This window comes from Sebastes umbrosus, chromosome 20 (genome assembly GCF_015220745.1).
Source record: "Sebastes umbrosus isolate fSebUmb1 chromosome 20, fSebUmb1.pri, whole genome shotgun sequence".
In the NCBI taxonomy this organism is placed as follows: Eukaryota; Metazoa; Chordata; class Actinopteri; order Perciformes; family Sebastidae; genus Sebastes; species Sebastes umbrosus.
Window position 1 is genome coordinate 16,933,247 of NC_051288.1, and position 18,933 is coordinate 16,952,179.

At 39.9% G+C, this 18,933-nt stretch overlaps 4 protein-coding genes across 7 annotated transcripts; all 4 read right to left on the reverse strand.

Moving 5' to 3' along the window:
• Nucleotides 1–1,961: 1,961 nt before the first annotated feature.
• Nucleotides 1,962–3,854, reverse strand: LOC119479244 (dual specificity phosphatase DUPD1-like). Its single transcript, XM_037754633.1, has 4 exons — nucleotides 3,611–3,854; nucleotides 3,287–3,430; nucleotides 2,851–3,068; nucleotides 1,962–2,284 (listed from the first exon to the last, which is right to left on the reverse strand). The coding sequence occupies exons 2-4, from the start codon at nucleotides 3,421–3,423 to the stop codon at nucleotides 2,061–2,063; spliced, it is 579 nt and encodes a 192-aa protein (XP_037610561.1). The 5' UTR covers nucleotides 3,424–3,430; nucleotides 3,611–3,854; the 3' UTR covers nucleotides 1,962–2,060.
• A 151-nt stretch (nucleotides 3,855–4,005) lies between these two features.
• LOC119479242 (dual specificity protein phosphatase 13-like) lies at nucleotides 4,006–12,367 on the reverse strand. Of its 4 annotated transcripts, XM_037754627.1 has the most exons (5): nucleotides 8,390–9,559; nucleotides 8,110–8,162; nucleotides 6,762–6,946; nucleotides 5,622–5,842; nucleotides 4,006–4,368 (listed from the first exon to the last, which is right to left on the reverse strand). In XM_037754627.1, exons 3-5 carry the CDS (start codon nucleotides 6,914–6,916, stop codon nucleotides 4,142–4,144), a joined length of 603 nt encoding a protein of 200 aa, XP_037610555.1. In that variant the 5' UTR covers nucleotides 6,917–6,946; nucleotides 8,110–8,162; nucleotides 8,390–9,559; the 3' UTR covers nucleotides 4,006–4,141. The 4 variants fall into 4 exon arrangements, with proteins under 4 accessions (XP_037610555.1, XP_037610557.1, XP_037610554.1 ...); XM_037754629.1 differs by lacking the exons at nucleotides 8,110–8,162; nucleotides 8,390–9,559 and adding an exon at nucleotides 12,237–12,367; XM_037754626.1 differs by lacking the exons at nucleotides 8,110–8,162; nucleotides 8,390–9,559 and adding an exon at nucleotides 11,889–11,969.
• LOC119479245 (dual specificity protein phosphatase 13-like) lies at nucleotides 9,806–12,508 on the reverse strand. Its single transcript, XM_037754634.1, has 3 exons — nucleotides 12,237–12,508; nucleotides 11,889–12,106; nucleotides 9,806–11,363 (listed from the first exon to the last, which is right to left on the reverse strand). Exons 1-3 carry the CDS (start codon nucleotides 12,362–12,364, stop codon nucleotides 11,152–11,154), a joined length of 558 nt encoding a protein of 185 aa, XP_037610562.1. The 5' UTR covers nucleotides 12,365–12,508; the 3' UTR covers nucleotides 9,806–11,151.
• Nucleotides 12,509–14,386: 1,878 nt separating this feature from the next.
• Nucleotides 14,387–17,937, reverse strand: si:ch211-223p8.8 (dual specificity protein phosphatase 13A family protein). The gene is made up of 3 exons (XM_037754635.1): nucleotides 17,634–17,937; nucleotides 16,616–16,833; nucleotides 14,387–15,672 (listed from the first exon to the last, which is right to left on the reverse strand). Exons 1-3 carry the CDS (start codon nucleotides 17,762–17,764, stop codon nucleotides 15,479–15,481), a joined length of 543 nt encoding a protein of 180 aa, XP_037610563.1. The 5' UTR covers nucleotides 17,765–17,937; the 3' UTR covers nucleotides 14,387–15,478.
• Between the last annotated feature and the right edge of the window lie 996 nt (nucleotides 17,938–18,933).

The following is an 18,933-nucleotide window of genomic DNA, read 5'->3' on the forward strand; positions in this document are numbered from 1 at the left end:
TGCTTAGGGTGACCAGATCCCAACAAACCAAATGTGGGACAAAGAGTATGTTTGTGTGGGACAATGTGGGACACGTTACCAAGGCTGAAAGATAGTCTACAATTTTGATATAATGTCTATCTAACTTAAAAACATTTCTATTCTGCCCCTTATCTTTCAACATCTCTATGCTTAGCCGAATGCATCCATAGATCGGCACATCGCCTTTTGATCCGCACATTTCATGTCTCACATGAACTGTGTCGCTTCATGTCGCATTAATCCCCATGTGAAACTGAAAAATAACTGGCAAATTTTATAAAAAACTCTGAGAATCGCCTTCCACCGGCTTATAAATACTTATAAGTAGTTTCACAGTCTTTGTTGTAGCTGCTTTTCCTTTTCTTAGTGGTAGTTTCCATCATATTCCGCCTAAATCTTTATAGCTTGTGACTTTGCGATGACCGTAAGCATCTTCGTTACTATTGCAAGCGAGCAGGTTTGGCGAATCAGTGATCCTAGCTTGCAAGTTTAGATCGTTCACGTGCAAACAAAGTGCTCTCAAAGCCGTTGTTAAGTTTTGATTTCTGCCCAAGTCCAGGCAGGCTGCATGTCAGATCATGCTACATGCGACTACGACAGAAGGAAAAAATATATTTTGTTCTTTAAATCCTTTAAGTTGTGAAATTCTTTTTTTTCTTCTAGTGTAATTTAGCCTCTATTTTTATGGTGGTGTTAAAAGGAATACACTTAATAAATCTCTTTTAATTCAATTTACTTTAAAATTAAAAAAAACTAAAAATATATATTTTGATACTTAAGAACAGAAAATATCAGATACTTTAAGTCTTTTACTTAAGTAAGATTCTTATAGGTGACTTTAACTTCTACTAAAGTCATTTTCTGGTTAGATATCTGTACTTTTATTGAAGTGTGGCTTTCAGGTACTTCATCCACCACTGGTCAAATGCAGTATGTCAAAAAGTACCAGGATGTCCTACTACATTCGGTCGCATTTTGCAGTATGCAAGCCAGCATGCTTTTCTGGCTATTCTGACCCACAATCCTCTGTGCAGTGGATAAATGAGCAAGAGGGTCAAAGTTCAAGGCACAAGGTTATTATAAATTGTATGTGCTAATTGTATTAATACTGCATGCAACGGTAGGTACTTTGTAAGGGCAGCTGCAGTATGTACTAAAAGTAAAAAGTAAAAGTGTGATTTGGAACGTAGCCCTGTTGTGTGATTGAGGACACTCCTCCTCATGATTAAACACACCTGTTGTCTGTTTAATGCCTGTGGAGCTGTTGGTTGTGCCTCAATACCGTGAAGAAGACTGTCATGTAGAAACATTGGTGAATTATTAAACCATTTTTTTTGCATAGTGGCTACTACGAGTGTGAGACTATTTTCCTATACACTTGTATTTTTACCGTGGTCAGCACCTCTCTAACACTGGTGTGTGCGTTCCTCCTCTCTCTCATCCGGTAAGTCTCTGAATGCTGACATTTATAATGACAGCGCGTTTGAACATTTTCATCCTCAAAGCTGTTGTGTCTTAACATATCTGAGATGAATTCCCTTCAAGGACGGCGATTAATAACTTAATGTTTATATATAATATATAGATATTCAAGCTCTGTGGCTATGCACGGGCTGTTGTTTAGTTTCAGGATGTCATGTCAAGTCATGTCTTTAGGGAGTCAAGGCTCAAATCCTCCTTTTTGTTTGTGAGTCCGGTCGAGTCCAAGTCTTAAATCTACTAATCCACAGTGAATATCAAGTCTCCATTTATTTTTGTTTGTCAGTTATTGTTGTGAGGTCACACGGCACAGACCTCTCAACCGGAGCTGCACTTAAACTGCATTATAATGCGATGGAAAATGTGATGGATTACACAAAGTGTGCCAACTGATTTTCATGCTGTGTAAATTATTGGAAACCAATAGTTGCCTCGAAGGTAGAGAAATACATCAACAAATCTTAAATAAAGCAGCCATGTTTATCTGCAATGTAAAGAATATGTGATTTGTATTAAACAGATCAAAAGATCCTAGTTGGAGATAATTCTTTCCCAATGCTTTATTTCTCTGGCATTTGATGTTGTATTGTTTTCCTCTGCAGAGCCAAGGATGAGTCCAAGTGACAGAGCTGATTCAGGAATCCAACATTTGGAAGAATGTTTCTGTGCCTTCGAATGGCCTCCACAGCCTCTACGAGGGTGAGTCTCTCTCTGATCATGAGGAAGGCTAGTGCTAGAGCCGCTGAGCGGCTGATTCCTCGTGCACAGTGGACGAGCACTTTACCTACATGGACAAGAGACAGATAACGCGTTGGACAATATTTGTCATTGTTATGTGTTGTTAATTGATTTCCAATAATAAATATATACATGTATTTGCATAAAGCAAGCATATTTGCCCACTCTCATGTTGATAGAAATGTTAAATACTTGACAAATCTCCCTTTAAGGTACATTTTGAACAGATAAAAAAATGATTTGCGATTAATCGCAATTAAATATTTTAATCGATTGAACTCTGGAGTCGCCAAACACTTCAGTTGGTCACAAACACCATTTTTAAACACCTTTATACAAACTTATCTTAGAGTTTTTGGAGAAAGACATCTTTCTTGTATGCTGTCAAGCAGCAGCTGAGTTTTAATGAATAAATGCAAACAATTTCTGCATTTTTGGGTCATCATTTTTCAGATTTACGTTATAACGTTACAATCAGATTTTCAGCCTGACGTTGCATCTTGGCTCCTTTTTATTTTACCTCAATATTTTGTGCTATGATACACAGTATTATTACACCTCTAACCTAATGCGTTTCTTTTGTTTTCTGTGGCTCAAATGGACTCAGCGTACCTTTCTGACTCAGGGCACCGTGAATGAAATCAGCCGTCTCAGTGAAGAATGGGCTCAAGTCAAAATCTTTACAGTCTGGTGCTTCCACTCCGTGATACTGTATGCTGGTGTCTTTGTAGAAACGTGGCCCGGTGTCAATGTGCTCAGGGCCATCTGCAGCATTCACCACATGTGTTATTCCCAGATCCACTAACAGGGTTTTACGCTGAGCTGTAGCCCTGTAAACGACACAAGAGATGACACAAGGAATGGAGAATTTTTCTCGCCTGTGGCCAGCTCTGCGAGCGTATGTTTGCGAATGCATCACTGGTGACTCAAATGTACAGATTTTATATTTGTCCCATGAGTTGGCCAAATACGGGACGTGTTTGCAGCAACAGTTTCACAATCAGATCACCATATTGCAGCGGGGCCCCGAAGTGAGAATGTCACTTACGCGTCTCCGATGTAGAGGTTGGGCCAAACCTCGTTGACAGCTCCGGTGGGGCGTCTGTTCTTCAGCAGAAGGCTGAGCAGATCGCAGGTGGGCGGTGTCTGATACTCTGGCTCCTCCTCTGGGCTCATGATCTGCATCTTTCCCCTTTAGTGTTGTTGTGTAATTATCACAAATTATATTCAGCTCAACACTGAGCTAACAGTTAGATCATTTCCCCCCAAAGACTTGATGTTCCCGGATGGAAAATGTGAGAAGTTATTGCTGCTGCCCTGCTAGTTTTTCCTTCCTGTAGGCATTTGGAAAGGAAGCGTGATGAACTCTCACCTTGTTGGTGCAACTCGCTCTGTTTTCCATCTGAGCAGAGTATCAGTGTTGTTTAGAGGCTGAGCCCCGCTGGAACGAGACAGCTGAAGATGCCAGAGTCTGGGCAGGAGCAATGTGGACTATTTATTCCTCAGATGACTGTGACAGAAGCCAGACTGCTTGTGTTGTGACAACTTTAACTACAGAACCACAGCAGTGATTACAGTTTTAAAGGAACAGTGTGCAGCATTTAGAAATGGAATATAATATTAATAAGTATGTTGGAAATCGTTGTGTTTTCGTTGCCTTTGAATGAGCTGGAAAATATTAGCGCTGTGTCTACACAGACAATAATCTTTTTTTAGGATAAAGTCATTGTTGGTTTGGTTAGTATTTGTTTATTACAATAAAAAGGCTTTATTGTAATATAAGTCACTTTAATTTCTTCACAAAAAAATGGAATTTATCTTACAAAGAGAAGACAATCAGAGCATGTTTTTCTCCTTCAAACTCAACAATATAATCCATATTTATGGACTGATGGGTTTTATCTCAAGTCCTCCCGTTGGCGCTCCAGCTCCTCGATGGCACCTGGCAGTGCAGCTTTGTGTCCAGCTCTCGGAGCTGCTCCAGGAAACCATTGTTAGGTGAGATGTTCCTGTTGGCGCTGACGGCTTTGAGGGCGTCCACCAGCGTCATGTTCTCGTGGATCATCAGGTAGGCCAGAACCAAGGTGGACGAGCGGCTGAGACCCATCGCACAGTGGACAAACACTTTACCTGCCAAATCAGAGGAAACAAAAACTTCCTGTGGATCAGCCCATGGATGTATTAAGAGAACTGGATACAGCGTTGGAGGCGTTACCTAGTTCATCCCTATGAGAGTTGCTCAGTGGCGCATGATGCCAAAATGGCTCGACTTCCGAGTAAAAAAGTACTCGGATCTTCCGGCGATCTTCCGCATCCATTGGGCCCATAGAGCAGGCGCAGTAGCGTCGGCTCGGTCACATGGCTCGGTCACGGAGTCACAACCGTCACGGCATGCTAACTCCGCATCCCAGCCTTCGCTCCAGCCTCGGACTGGGTCTCATTCACATGAACGGAGGAAGGAAAATAACTCTGGATTCGGCTATTAGTGCATTTTACAACTTTTAGGACCAAATGATTTAAATAAGGGCCGAGCTACAAACGTCTCTTTTCCAATGTAAGTCTATGGGAAAAACTCTTTTTGGGCCCAATGGCATCACGTGACGGACACAGAAGTTGTAGTACCGCTGTTTGGCCACTACGAAAATTGTCATCACCGACCGGCGCTCTTCCTGAGGGCTCATTTCAGCCACCAGCTCCATGTCTGTATTTACAACCATAGAAGTTTATTCTAACTGTCTAATTTGTTACTCCTCTGTGGATTAAAAACCATGCACACATCACAGAGAGGAGTACTTCTAACTCCCGACTAAAAGTTTTTCAACAATGTTGCAACAAATGTTTCTACACACGGTAATCCCTGGTTCCTTATCGGGCCCGAGGATTAGGGCGCATAGGAGCGCGTAATTGAACTGTCTTGGCGTCTGTGTATTTCGGCTGGGGATTACTGTAGGCCCCGCCACACACTGGAGCCCCCGATCAGCCAGCATGTGAATGAGGAGGCCTCATCTTATTACTGTCATGTCAGATACCGACTTCGCTTTGCATAACAGGCCGGGCAGGCACAGGCCACAAACATAATTGTGTAATTTCCATGTCCAATAAAAGTGTTGCTTACAAATTACCAGGGCAATCCATTTAAAACCAATTTTCCTGGCCAAGGTCTGAGTTTATGAGAAGATTACCGTGGGGGAAAGATATTAGCTTGATATTATGTTTAGTGTTTGATTTGCATTTTAATGACTAATACAACTGGGGGCTGCTGTAATGGGAATTGACTGACAAATGTTTCTGTACTTTGCCTTGCAGGTAAAAAAAAGTGTCTCCCCCAAGTTAAGGTGTAAAAAATTATGAGAAATACCGTGAGTCCGGCGAGAGCTCCTCACCTGTGGGCGAGCTCAGAGCGTTCTTGATAAAATTGGCCGCTGGGTAGAAGAAGGGACTCAAGTTAAAGGATGGCATGTCAAAAGCTTCCACTCCATGATAAGTGATTCTGGTGTCTCTGTAGAAGCTGGCGCCCGTGTTCACGTTGAACTTCCCGTCAGCGGCGTTAAGCACATGGGTGATGTGGTGAGCCTGCAGTGTCCTCTTGTCTTTGGCTGCATACCTAAAGAGGAAAAAGAATAATTATCTGTCAGTGCTAATAAGTGAAAGAAGGGTTCGTCATTTATATGAGCATACATAAGACCATCAGGATGTGGCCTAATTTTCAAAACCTGGCAACCCAAAAGTAATGTAACTACTAACTCATTCAACGGGATTTATATAACTTGCAATAACAGATTTTTTTTTGCCACTAGGGGGCAGCAGAAACACGCTGTGAACACATTTGATCCTATAGGTGCTAAATGCGAAATTGGGAGCATTTCTATTGCCTCCACACAGCTCTCAACATGGCGACAGCAGAGATCGGCAGCTCGTAGCTAATGTTGCTAACAGTGAAAACAACGGCAACACTGCTGACAGAGCTAACAGTGTTAACCTGAGGAGAAAACCGGAGGGTGGTTGCTACGCTTCCACAAGGGCGCCATTGGTCGGAACAGCGTTTTTAGATGTAACTGCCGTATGACGGCAGCGCAGAGCAGCGGCTGTGAGCTAGTCAGTGGGGCATGCTCAGATGCACTAAAAGCACGCGCGGCTTGCCCGGCTATGTCAACAAAGCACGGAGAAGCTTGGATTACAACACACAAAGAAAAAGCGACTTCATTCTCTGCTCAGGTAGACTTTACTCCTCTATATCTTTACAAATAGTTGTATACTGCTACATTAATGCTCTGGATATTGTATAGAGAACCTTTAACATGCATAGGGTTAGCACGGTAACAATAATCCTCCCTACAAACGAAACTTTTTATGAAGTAGTCGTGATCCATTGTTAATATGAAATATATTTATTATAGCTGTTTTATCATAAATAAATGATTGTTTGTTGAGTTGTATAACCCTTTCATTTGTGTATCATTTATTAATAGGCCCTATTATAAAGCATGCAATTAGAAGGAATGTTTTTACTGTTCCAGTCTCACATGTCTCCAATGTAGATCCTGGGCTGAACCTCATCCAGATGGCTGCTGGTCCCCGTCTTTGTCCACATCAGCCTCTGGAGCTCTGAAGCCGGGGGGGTCTCATACCTGCCGTCTGCCCCCTCAGGGCTCGCCAAGCAGCTCAGGCCTCTGGGCATGTCTGGATGCTCCACTTCTGCTTTTACAACCTGTCGCATAGAAAGCATTTGATATTCTAACAGAGTTTAACTGGGAGTTTAAAGCAGCGGGGTTTGTTGAACCAACAAAACTCGCGACTGTTATGAAATTAGGACGGAAATGCTGAAGAAAGGAAATGCGGATACAGTTTCAGGCTCCATCGGATTCTTCTTTAGATGCTTAATAACTCCACTGATGATATCTAATAGGCTTTATTGAAGAGAGAGGTAGCACTGAAAGAGCAATACAATAGGGGATTACAGCGCGGATCGTTAAATAGAACATCAGGTATAGAGGCCTTTAAATATAGACTATAATTATGCCAATAAATGCACTCCAAGGCAGCAAAGGACCACAAGAACTCATAATTGTAAGATGACCTTATGAAGCTCATTATTTTATCTACAGTTCAGTAGCACTTATGTAGGTTTATTTATCTCCAGAGATACGGAAAATTGGTATTCAAGGCCTATAAACATAATTTCCTGCAGGCAACTCCAACCTGTGCATTTACAATTTACACACTGGGCTTGAGAGAGACTTATGCTATTCATACTGTATACATTAGCATCCATTTAGGCAGCTGTGTGATTGTGCTCCAGGCTGAGGACGTATACAAACGATGTGTAGTTATATAGCAAAGAAAGCGATGCAGCTTCTTATTTGCATTCTGCCGGTGTGCGTGGAGACATAATGTGACACTCAGAGACTTATTGTCGTGTCCACAGGGATGAGTCGTCGAGACCAAATCTGTTTCCGTGACCTTTTGTTAAGCTGCCGCGGCATATGGAGGTGCACTCAAACATCATCATCTATCCCTGCATGGTTGCAAGAAAAAAAAGCTGCATCTGACTCGGCATATGCTCCGTGCATATGAGCGTTGAAGGCAAAGTAAAATGTGTCTTTGCACAAGTACAACATGTGCCCGGAGTACCTGGAGGCTCTTCTTTCTCCTCATTGATCTATAAGTACAACCCTTCCCTCCCTCCCACAGTCAGGGCAGAGAACTGATTTCCCTGGTGCACATGTTGAGCTGCAGCGCTGCTTTCATAGCCTCCCCCCTTAGGCTAACCTGTCCTTCCTGCTCTACTTCTGTGTAATTAAAGATGCTATGTATGGGAAAAGTGCCCACGGTTAACATGGAGGGCAAATAAAAATGGCTTTTTTTTTTTACCTCCTCCGGGCCTCTTCTCGGTGGTTTTATGAATTACACTTCCACTCTTTAGCCTTTTCGGATGTGGTTCGTCCGGATTTGTGAGCAAATTAATAAAAGAAGAAAGAGCGGTAATCCATCAGTATCATCACAGTACATCCTTGTTTATTAAAGTGCTTTATACACATGTTTACCTTGCAAACAACATAAATCCATACACTGCACAGTCTAATAAATATTTTTTCCAACATGGACTTCTTCTATCTGCAAACAAACAACACCATTGTTAGCAGACACTTGCCTTGGCTGGAAACGTTGCTTTTCAAGGTCTCTGTACAAGAGCTACATGTAGGTCGACAACACAACTGTCTGCGTTTCTCCTTGGTAATCTACCCTGCAACCTTTTTTGCTATTTTAACATCTGAATCTCAGCCCAAAATAATTCTGGCATCATCGTCTGCATTCCTTTAAGGTTACCCGAGCTGCCAGCACAGAAGGGAGGATAGGTCACGGCCTTTTCAATAGCAAGAGAATTAGATCAGTGCTGCTGAGCCTTTAAAGTCTCCACAGAGATTCTCCTCTACGGTGAAATGTGTTTAAATCAGCACCTGGACATTTGGTCAAGTCAAGAGTTTCTCTTTTACTTGTATCGTGGATCGTTTAGAGAATAAAACAGAACTTAAAACGGCGATATGGACGTACTCAGTCTTCGCTAAAGCATAAAAATAGTATGTCAAAAAGAAAAACACAAGAAAGAGGAACATATGTACAAACAATACAAACATTTCTTTTTATCATGTAAGGTTCATTCTATTCAACTTCCTAATGTATTGTATATTGTTCTTGTACCCAAATAAAATATCCATAGAAACCCATAGTCTATATTGCCATATGATTCAGTGTGTACGATGTGTGTGATATAGTGAGGTTTAGAGATAATGATTTATAGCAGGTAGGAATCATTGCTGTCAAACTCTACTATAGCCTATAGTAGATGCATGTATGTACCTTTTTGTGTCTGACGTTGTTTCTACAGAGGATTTCATGGACAATAAAAAAGATCAGAAACTCTTTTGTTGTTGGTCTTGTTAAAGAGATGAACGCTGTAGGTTGATTCCCATTTTGAGTTTGAATGTTGACTTGCAGAAACATGTTGTCTCTTTTCTGAGTCATCTACAGAGTTTACAAAAAAAATTACTGCATTTTCCGTAAGACATTTGGTCCATTCTACTGTAATACAAAGTGAGAAAAAAAGTCTTACAAGAATGAGAGGTAACTGAAAGACATAAATAGTCATAACATATCCTTATCATTAGCATTCAGTCTTGTCTCTATTTTCACCTTGCATTGCATTAAAGGGACTGTTTGTAAGAATCAGAAATGCTTGTTAACAGCGACACCTGTGGCCGTTAAGTCAACGAAAGTCAGCGTCGGGCTCGCACTTGCTCGCTCCACATAGGCATGAACGAGCATCGCTGAAAACAGTGAGGCGAAACACATCAGCTAAAACCACAATAGCGCACTGTGTGAGTGAAGGCAAGCAGGCAGAGGAGCAGAGGGGCAGAGACTCCGGCCCTGGAGACCAAAGCTACGGTCTGCCTCGCGTCCTCCGACCGCGGCCAACACTGTTTAGTGGCTTCACTAGATATAACTTTGCAGTTTTGGTGCTTCCGTGTAGTTTGTGTTGGAGTCTGAGTCTGAACAGCGCAGCCACACGTGATTGATTTATACGTGTAGGAAGTTACAAACAGTCCCTTTAAGTTTCCAAACTGTGTTTTTGTTAAGACGTTCTTTGTTTTTATCATCACTGCCTCCAAAAACATAAAAAAAACAACAAAAAAACATGGTAGCAGGTCCACAAGAAGGTAATGCATCATTACAAACCAGACTACAAAATTGCATTTTAATTGAGTGACAACTTTGCAGTTCTTTACCACTAGTGAGGCAAGCAATGTAAAGCTTGGCCTGAGGGTGGCGTTTACTAATGTGGTTACCTCCACATCTCTGCGTTGTCAGATTTGGCGCGTACGTTTGACGTGTACTTTGTCAGCCTCAGCTGTACTTGAGCTCAACTGTGCACTGAGCTAAATGCTAACATATGTTAGCATATTAACATACTACCATCATGTTTCCATGCATATTAACAACTGGATGTTACCATGCTGTCAGCACGTAACATTTAGCCTAAAATACCATTATCATGCTAACATTATCATTTTAAAGGAACAGTGTGCAACATTTTGGGGATCTATTGGCAGAAATAGAATATAATATTAATAAGTATGTTTTATTTAGTGTATAATCACCTGAAAATAAGAGTCGTTGTGTTTTCGTTAGCTTAGAATGAGCCGTTTTATATCTACATACGGAGCGGGTCCTCTTCACGGAGCCGGCCGCCATGTTTCTACAGTAGCCCAGAACGGACAAACCAAACACTGGCTCTAGACAGGGCCATTCACAATTTCATGCTTTTGCATTATAGTTCTCCTACAAGCTTGGCACGCTAGAGAAGTTTCAGTTGGTTGCAATCTGCAACCTCACCGCTAGATGCGTCCAAATCCTACAAACTACACCTTTAATTTGTTAATATTTAGCATGTAATGATTTAGTGTTAGCATGTTAACAGGTATACAGAGTATACCCACCTCTTTTTGTGGTGGTTTACAGTATACCCACCTATCAGCCAAAAAGCCATTGGAATATATATGAGAGTATACCCACGTCCTACAGGTAAACTACCCATCTACTGTAACTAGAAGTACACCCACCTTATCAGTGACCACTACATCACTGCATGTCAACATTTAACACGCTAAGAAAATATATGTGAAGCTTTTCCATTCTTCTTCTTTTTTATGTTTAACATGCAAACATGATAGTACATTAGCCTACTGTTAATCTCAATGCACAGTTGAGTCTCTCTCTGTCTTTAGATGAACCAAATTTCACGACAATCCATTTGAAATATTTCAGTCTGGACTGTCGGACCAACAGGCTGACCAGCATTATCGTCCGTATAGACGCCATGCTGCTGTGTGTCTGAAAAGTGTAAACTTCTCTCAATCACAGGATCTGACATGTTTTCTTTTTTCTCGTCAGCTGAAGATCCAGATCGAGCAGCAAAGCCAGGAAATTCCTATTGGGGTAGATGGCTCTCTTCTGGATCAATTTCTGCAAAGCCCGTTTGAGCGGGAGGTGATGGTAGATCATGAGGTACGCTAACACCAAGGTCGATGACCGGCTCATTCCCATGATGCAGTGCACCAGAACTTTCCCTGAAGAGCAGACGAGATGAAGGAAGAGAAGAGAGGAGGGTGTGAAGGAAGGATTAGTGAGAGGCCTCAGTCTTATTAATATCATACATGACTGCCCGTCTCACGCTGTGGCCTTTCCTTTTTCCTGCTGTGAGCTAAAAATAGTGCCTACAATTCATCGCCTTTGTTCATTTAAGGTCCCTTTGCAGGCTGGGCCCGACTGTCTCTTTAATCCCAACTCGTCCTCTGCTTTGATAGCTTCTTTGAAAGGAGCCATGGTCACATTATAGACTTAAATTCTGCAAGGTAAGACCCTTATTACTACTGCTGGCTGAAAAATACACTTACTTTACAAGTCGTGTTACATTGTGGTGACAGGTGACATTGAAAGGACGGCATGATGGGAGAATTTGAGTGGATAGGTTAAGGATTTATGGAGTGACATAAAACGTGATGTACAGGAATTTAAAAAAACCCCAGCAAATTACTCAATTAAAACTGTGCAGAAATATGACAATTCATGTGAAAAAAAGAAGAGAGTCTTACCATCAGGTGCCTTCAGAGCCTTATTAATGAAATCAGCTGCAGTTTGGAAGTAAACATCCAGATCAAAGTGCGTCGAGTCATCTGCTGGAATGCCACAATACACAAAGCCGTTGCCATAAAAGCTCTGGTTCCCTATGCTGCCTCTCTTGGAGTGAGCAGCGTTTAATACATGAGTTATACCTAATTTCAGCAAAGCAGTCTTGTTTTGGGCTACTGCCCTAACAAGACAAAGAGACAGAAACAGGTTCAAGACGTATATGTGAACGCCAAGCATCACATTACAAGCAACAGGGTTCACATTTCCTTGCGAGGCAAACTCATTAAGTCTGAAATCAAACGTATACTTACACGTTCCCTATGTATATGTTTGGCCAGACCTCATCAACTTGACTGAGATGCAGTTTGCACGAGTCCAAAAGCTTCTCCAGATCCTTCACACTTAGATATTCTTTTCTCTTGCCTTTCAAATCTGACATTTTGAGTCCAAATCCCCCACGTCTTGGATCGATTACTGGTCCAAATGTTTGTTGTATGAAAGCAGTTCCCGTCAACTCCGGCTCAGGGTGATCTGTACGAGCAGGTGTTTATCTGCTGTCACTGGACAGTTACCCAATTTAGTGCTTAACCTAGCGTGTAGTCTTACTCGTGCAGAGGGCAAAACAACAAACAGTGCAGCCCCAGCTCTGCTCTTCACACCGCTGTGGGACTCTAATTTAATAAGCCTCAAACGGAGATGAATCATTCCATAAAGCAGTGATAATTGGATGCAATTATGGACAAAAATGTTTAAGTGCATTGCTTATACTGGATGACAGAAAGTCCACTTTAATGCAGCATTTATGGAACAGAAATACTGCAACAGTTTCAGCTAGTTTACTGCTCTGACATAAATATCATGTGAAAGCAAATTGGCTAAAGAGGGGGAAAAAATTAAGCTTTGCCGCCGGCTGCACATGACATCAAACAGCCCTCGCACTGCTGCAAGTGTCTCTTTTAACCCTCCTATTATTTCGCAGGTCAATTTCACCCGTTCCAGCTTTTACATTGAAGAAAAACATAATTAACCTCCATGAAATGTAATGACCTTTCTTCATTCAGGGTCATGAACGCGTATGGGTAAAATGTGGGCGCGATGAAAAGTCAGTACTGATGTTTTATACAAAATCAGTCGATAAATGTCTCCGGGTCATTTTGACCTGGAGACAGTTATTGATTGATTATTTAATGTGCTGCTTCTACTTATTGATGCATCTACAGTGGTGTGTGTGTGTGTGTGTGTGATAGGACCAAATCCCACCTGGTATGTCCATAAAAATAAAATCAATACCTGCTGGTGAATGTGAGATCCAGATGCAGGTGTAGTTGTGTGTATTCCCGTGTGTGAAGTCAGTTGATTTTGTGCATACAATTTATTTTATAGAAGCGGTTATCCAAGCATTTATTAGAAATATTCAATGAAATCAACACCTTTTCTCTACATGTGACTTACAAGATGTAAGAGACCATGTTATCAGGCCAATAAAAAGCTTATAATCCGTCGCTATAAGCCCTATAGATTTGGGTCAATAGGGGCCTACTACACCCTCTAATAGGTTTTATCATCTATTCACATGGTTGATCACCGAAAGAAGGTATAAAAGAGCACAACAGCGACCTCTAGTGACCGTAGTAATTATGACAGAAGCACAAATGGAAGTCAGGTGCAGGTGTAGTATAGTCGGTAGGAAACTCCATAAGGATTGGAGGTCGGGGACGATGGATCGAACACAAAACACAGGGGTTTTTTTGTATTAAAAGGTAGTTCCTGCTACAGTAGGTGTTTCCAGGTCCACATTTTGCCGTGATGACTCACACACAGACTCACAAGATGAAAACAATATCAGCGTCGCTGTCGCGGCTGGTAAAGACATTTGCAGTTGTTGTACAATCTGCTCAGTATGTCATGTTCTGGCTGTGCCAGTCTCTGGTTATTTACTTTTGTGATTTTGGATTTGGTGTCTTCTATATTATTTCGGTGTTTCCTGTTTTATTTTGTAGTTCACTCCTCCTGTGTTTTGCCTGGTTTTACTTCCCTCCTTTGTTTGTTTTCCCGCCTTTTGTTGATTGTCTGCCCCGCCCTGATTTGTTTCACCTGTGTGTAATTATGTCTTGTATTTAAGCCTGTGTGTTCCTCTCTGCCCTTGTCGGTTCGTTTGTCTCCCCAGCCCTGTCTACCTTGTCCTCCGTGATCCTTGTTTCCTCCTGCTCTGGTCCTAGTGTTCCTCCTGCCCGTGTTTCTCGTATCTTCTGGTTTGTAGCTTCGTTTTGTTCTCAGTTTGGTTTTTTGGTGTGTTTTCATTTGTACTTTGTGGTTTCTTTGTACTTTGTTCCCCTCCCTGTTTTGTGGTTTTGGATCTTTTCAGCTTTATTAAAGCTCGCTTTTATTTAAAAACTACCTGTCCTGCCTGTTACTCTGCGATTGGGTCAACTTGGTAAACTCACCACACGACACAGTAAGTGAACAGTGTGTAAATTATGAAAATAATCTTGACAGTTATTCCTTGACAATAGCAATTGTGCACAACATAATACCACTGAACTGGCACTGATTACTGGTTTTTCATGGTCTTAAGAATCTGAGGGCAGGGTCGGCCATGATTTTAGAAATACTGAGGTCATGAGTACAAATTCTATCCCAACTCAACACATCTAAGAAATTGAATAGAAGGCAGCAAAAGAAAACGTGTTTTTCTGAGGATTAAGAATAAATCACAAAATTACACAATATGTTTATTCACAAACTGTTAAATTATGTTTTAAATAAATTTAAAAATTAAGTTTTTATCTCCCAACATTTAGGTGTAAATGCTGTTGCAAAGTCTAATAGTGGTGGAGAATACTAAATCCCTTAATTTAATAAATTTTCCCAAATAATATTACATTTTAAATTTTGTTTATAAATGTGCCTGGCAACTCAGAATCTTATATAATGCTAATGCAGTAGTTTACACACTCGAACAAATCCTTACAGCCTGTTATAAAGCATTAACTATGTGTTTAAAACTGTTAATAAATGTTAAAAACTCATGAAGACATGTTATTATATAGGATTACAACTGTTATGTTGTCAAGCTTTACCCACCAGTTATGGCTGCTTCATATGGTGACGTATACTTACATTGATAATCACTTTAAATTGTACTTAACTCTGCTTACAACTACTGTGTTATAAACCATCTATTGATTTCTTCATGATGTTTTAAAGTGAATACACAACACAGTGGGAGTACATTTTCTTCAGCGTAGAACAGAGGTTAAATGAATAATTTTGTCTCATATTCGGTCGTAAAATGGATTCTGCCTGAGGGTGAGTTGATTACATTGATCTCCTACTAATATAAGGGTCAATATCCTGCGAACCAGCTGCATGATTCACATTAAACGCAGCACCAGGGTCAATAGATTCAATACCTCTCCAGAAACAAGCTGATTAAGGTCAAAGTACAGTATCTCCCTCCACTGGCAGACGCTGTTTTCTTCATTCGTCTTGAGGAAAACAGCCGTTTGAGGTTCTTCAATTTAGAAAATCTATTGAGGTGCAGAGGATTTACTCATGATGTCTTGCGTAGTTTCATATCCAAAGCACGGAGCTGTTTGAGGAATCCTGTGTTTGGGAAAATCCATCTGTGCTCTTTGACCTTATTGATTGTCTCTAGCAGGGAGTAATGGTGGTGGATCATCAGGTAGGCCAGGACGAGGGAGGCAGACCGGCTCACTCCGACCGCACAGTGGACAAACACCCGAGCTGGTGAAGAAGAAGGAAAAGATTACAATAAGCCTTTACGAAAAAGTAGTATACTTCAAGTTTATTTTATGAAGTATACTTAAGTAAAGTTCAAGTATACAGTATTTCCCCCAAGTATACTTTATATAGTAAGTATACTAAAATCAATATACTAGTAGTATACTTGTAAGTGTACTACTTCAATACTTCTTGGAACTAAATGACAAACTTTTTAGTTTATAAAACTTTTAAGTGTAAGAATACTTTGAGTACACTACTAGTTTACATAGTTTATGAAAGTACACTTTAACATATACTGTCAGTAAATTACTAGTTTAATAGTTTTTATACTGCAAGTATACTTGTATATACTTGTAGCCCACTTTATAGTTTTCTGAAAGTATACTTTCTGTCCTATAACTTTAACAAATGATTTAAGTATTACATAAAGATACTGTTTTGTGATGATAAAAAGTATACTTTGAGTACACTACTAGTTTACATCTAAGTTTTGTTTTGCACTGCAACTATACCATAGGTATACTGATATTTTACTAATTTAATACTTGTTGCCCACTTTATAGTTTATGAAAGTACACTTTAAAGTATACTCTCAGTAAACTATTAGTTTAATAGTTTTTATACTGCAAGTACACTATAAGGCAGGAATACTTAATTATGCTTTTCTTAAGTATATCTTGATCAAAAGATTAAGTATAAGCCAAGTATACTTACACCTTTCTGTATACTTGTCTGTATTTTTATTTTTATTGTTCTGTATCTTTTGTAAAGTATATCTCTGATAAGTACATAACAAGTAAACTGAAAGTGTAGTCTCTTATTTAAAGTTTAAAAGAAGTATACTGATAGCACACTTGAATAAACTTCTTTTCAGTAAGGGTGAAGCATGAGTTGATACTGGGATAAACCTGAGTGACAATAAAGCAACACGATGGGTATTTACCACCAGCCGTGTCAAGTGCACTCTGAATATACTCGGCAGAGGGAAAGAAATAGCGAGAGAGGTCAAAGGACGGTGAGTCATCTGCAGGCACTCCATAATAATCCACAGTGGAGCCATAGAAGTCATGACTCCCCTGACAGTGCATCCTCCCATGAGCTGCATTCACAACATGAGTGATTCCCAGCTTCCACAGACTGTAGCGGTCGTTGGCCACTGACCTGTGGACAAAGAAAATAAGACCAATAACAAGAAACTATAACTGACAAAGTTAAGGCAATAATAACGCACTAACACAAATTCATTTTAATGCCACTAATTTCTTTCTTTCGCATTAACACAACTTAAGATTTTTAGGTTATAGCAGGCTCAGTTTTGAAGCTAGAGTGATACTAATACCATATGAAATGTGATATGTTAATTAACGCTCCAAACGTAGGCTAAATTTTAGCAAGGAAAAACTGTCATGGTCATTTTCAAAGGGGTCCCTTGACCTCTGACCTCAAGATATGTGAATGTAAATGTGTTCTATGGGTACCCACGAGTCTCCCCTTTACAGACATGACCACTTTATGATAGTCACATGCAGTTTTGGACAAGTCATAGTTAAGTCAGCACACTGACACACTGACAGCTGTTGTTGCCTGTTGGGCTGCAGTTTACCATGTTATGATTTGAGCATATTTTTTATGCTAAATGCAGTACCTGTGAGGGTTTCTGGACAATATTTGTCATTGTTTTGTGTTGTTAATTGATTTCCAATAATAAATATATGCATATATTTGCATAAAGCAAGCATATTTGCCCACTCCCATGTCGATTAGAGTGTTAAATGCATGACAAATCTCCCTTTAAGGTACATTTTGAACAGATGAAAAATGTGATTAATTGTGATTAATCATGGACAATCGTGCAATTAATCACGATTAAATATTTTAATCGATTGACAGCCCCACAAGAAAAACATAATAATGAAACAAAATCAGAGTTACTTTTATTTTATAAGCTGTCAAAGACTTACATGTCACCAATGAATAGGTTAGGCCAAACTTCATCCACATGGTTACCAAACCTTTTCCCTCCATACAAAACCTTCACCAAGTCTTTCACAGATGGAGTGGCAGGAGCACTACTATCCTGTAGATTACTCATAGTTGATTGAAAAACATGCTACTTTGAAACTACACATTTGTATGATTTTCCTCTCCCAACTTTTATTTTCAAACTCTGTTGAGGCTTTACTACAATCACAGTGGTACTGACAAGGACAGGTGTCCCTGGTCTATAATTAAATCAGTGACCCATAATCTAAATGTTGGTCAACCTCACACCTCTATATATTTAATTCAATACTAATACCACTATTAATTTGTGGTATTTTGTGGCATTTAATTGCACAAAAACTGAATTATTTTTTTTAATTGTATTTAACCTTTATTTAACAAGGCAGTACTCATTGAGATTAAGAATCTCTTTTGCAAGAGAGTCCTGGCCAAGACAGCAGCATTTAAACATACATTAAAGTTTCAGATGCCACAACATAAAACAAATGCAAAATAAATACATAGCATAATATCATACAAAACACATTAAAATCAAGTGTTTGAAGCCAACGTTAAAGTGAAATATTCAGAAGCACAGACAGTCTTTCATTAATGTTTTAAATTCATCAAAAGTAATCAGATTTCCCAGTTTCAACTTAGATTGCAGTGTATTCCAGGAAAAGGAAGCGGAACAGCTAAAAGGCCACCTTACCTAGTTCTGTGCGGACCTTGGGTATAGATAATAAGTGCAGGTCAGACACGCGTAGGCTATAGCTGCCAGTGTTGTGCGATATGAGAGTGCACAGATAGGAGGGGAGTATATTGTCTGAAATATATTAATTATTTCTTTTTAAAAATATTTTTGGGAGTTCTTTTAACATGGTCTTGGAGCATATATACTGTATATTTGTATTCTGGGAGTATCGTTCCTATGCAGAGGGTAGTTTAATTCATTTGTTGACTACACTGAGGGCGTTTTATATTTTAATAATTTATTTATTTATTGTGTTGAGTTGAATGTGCTACTTATTTTGTACTGTAATTACCTTGTGCCTTTTCTACCTTTTTTCTTTTCTTAAAGCTGACTCGGTGTAAACTGCTCAGAATTCACATGTACTTATAGGTGCTTATGGCAAATAAAACTCTTGAATCTTGACTATATTTATTTATTTATATTTTTTGTATATTTAATTTTTTGTATATTTAATTTCTTTAGTCATAACAATAACAATACTGCAGAATTAAAGGCGCCGCAGTACCCTCTTCTCACCAGTAGGT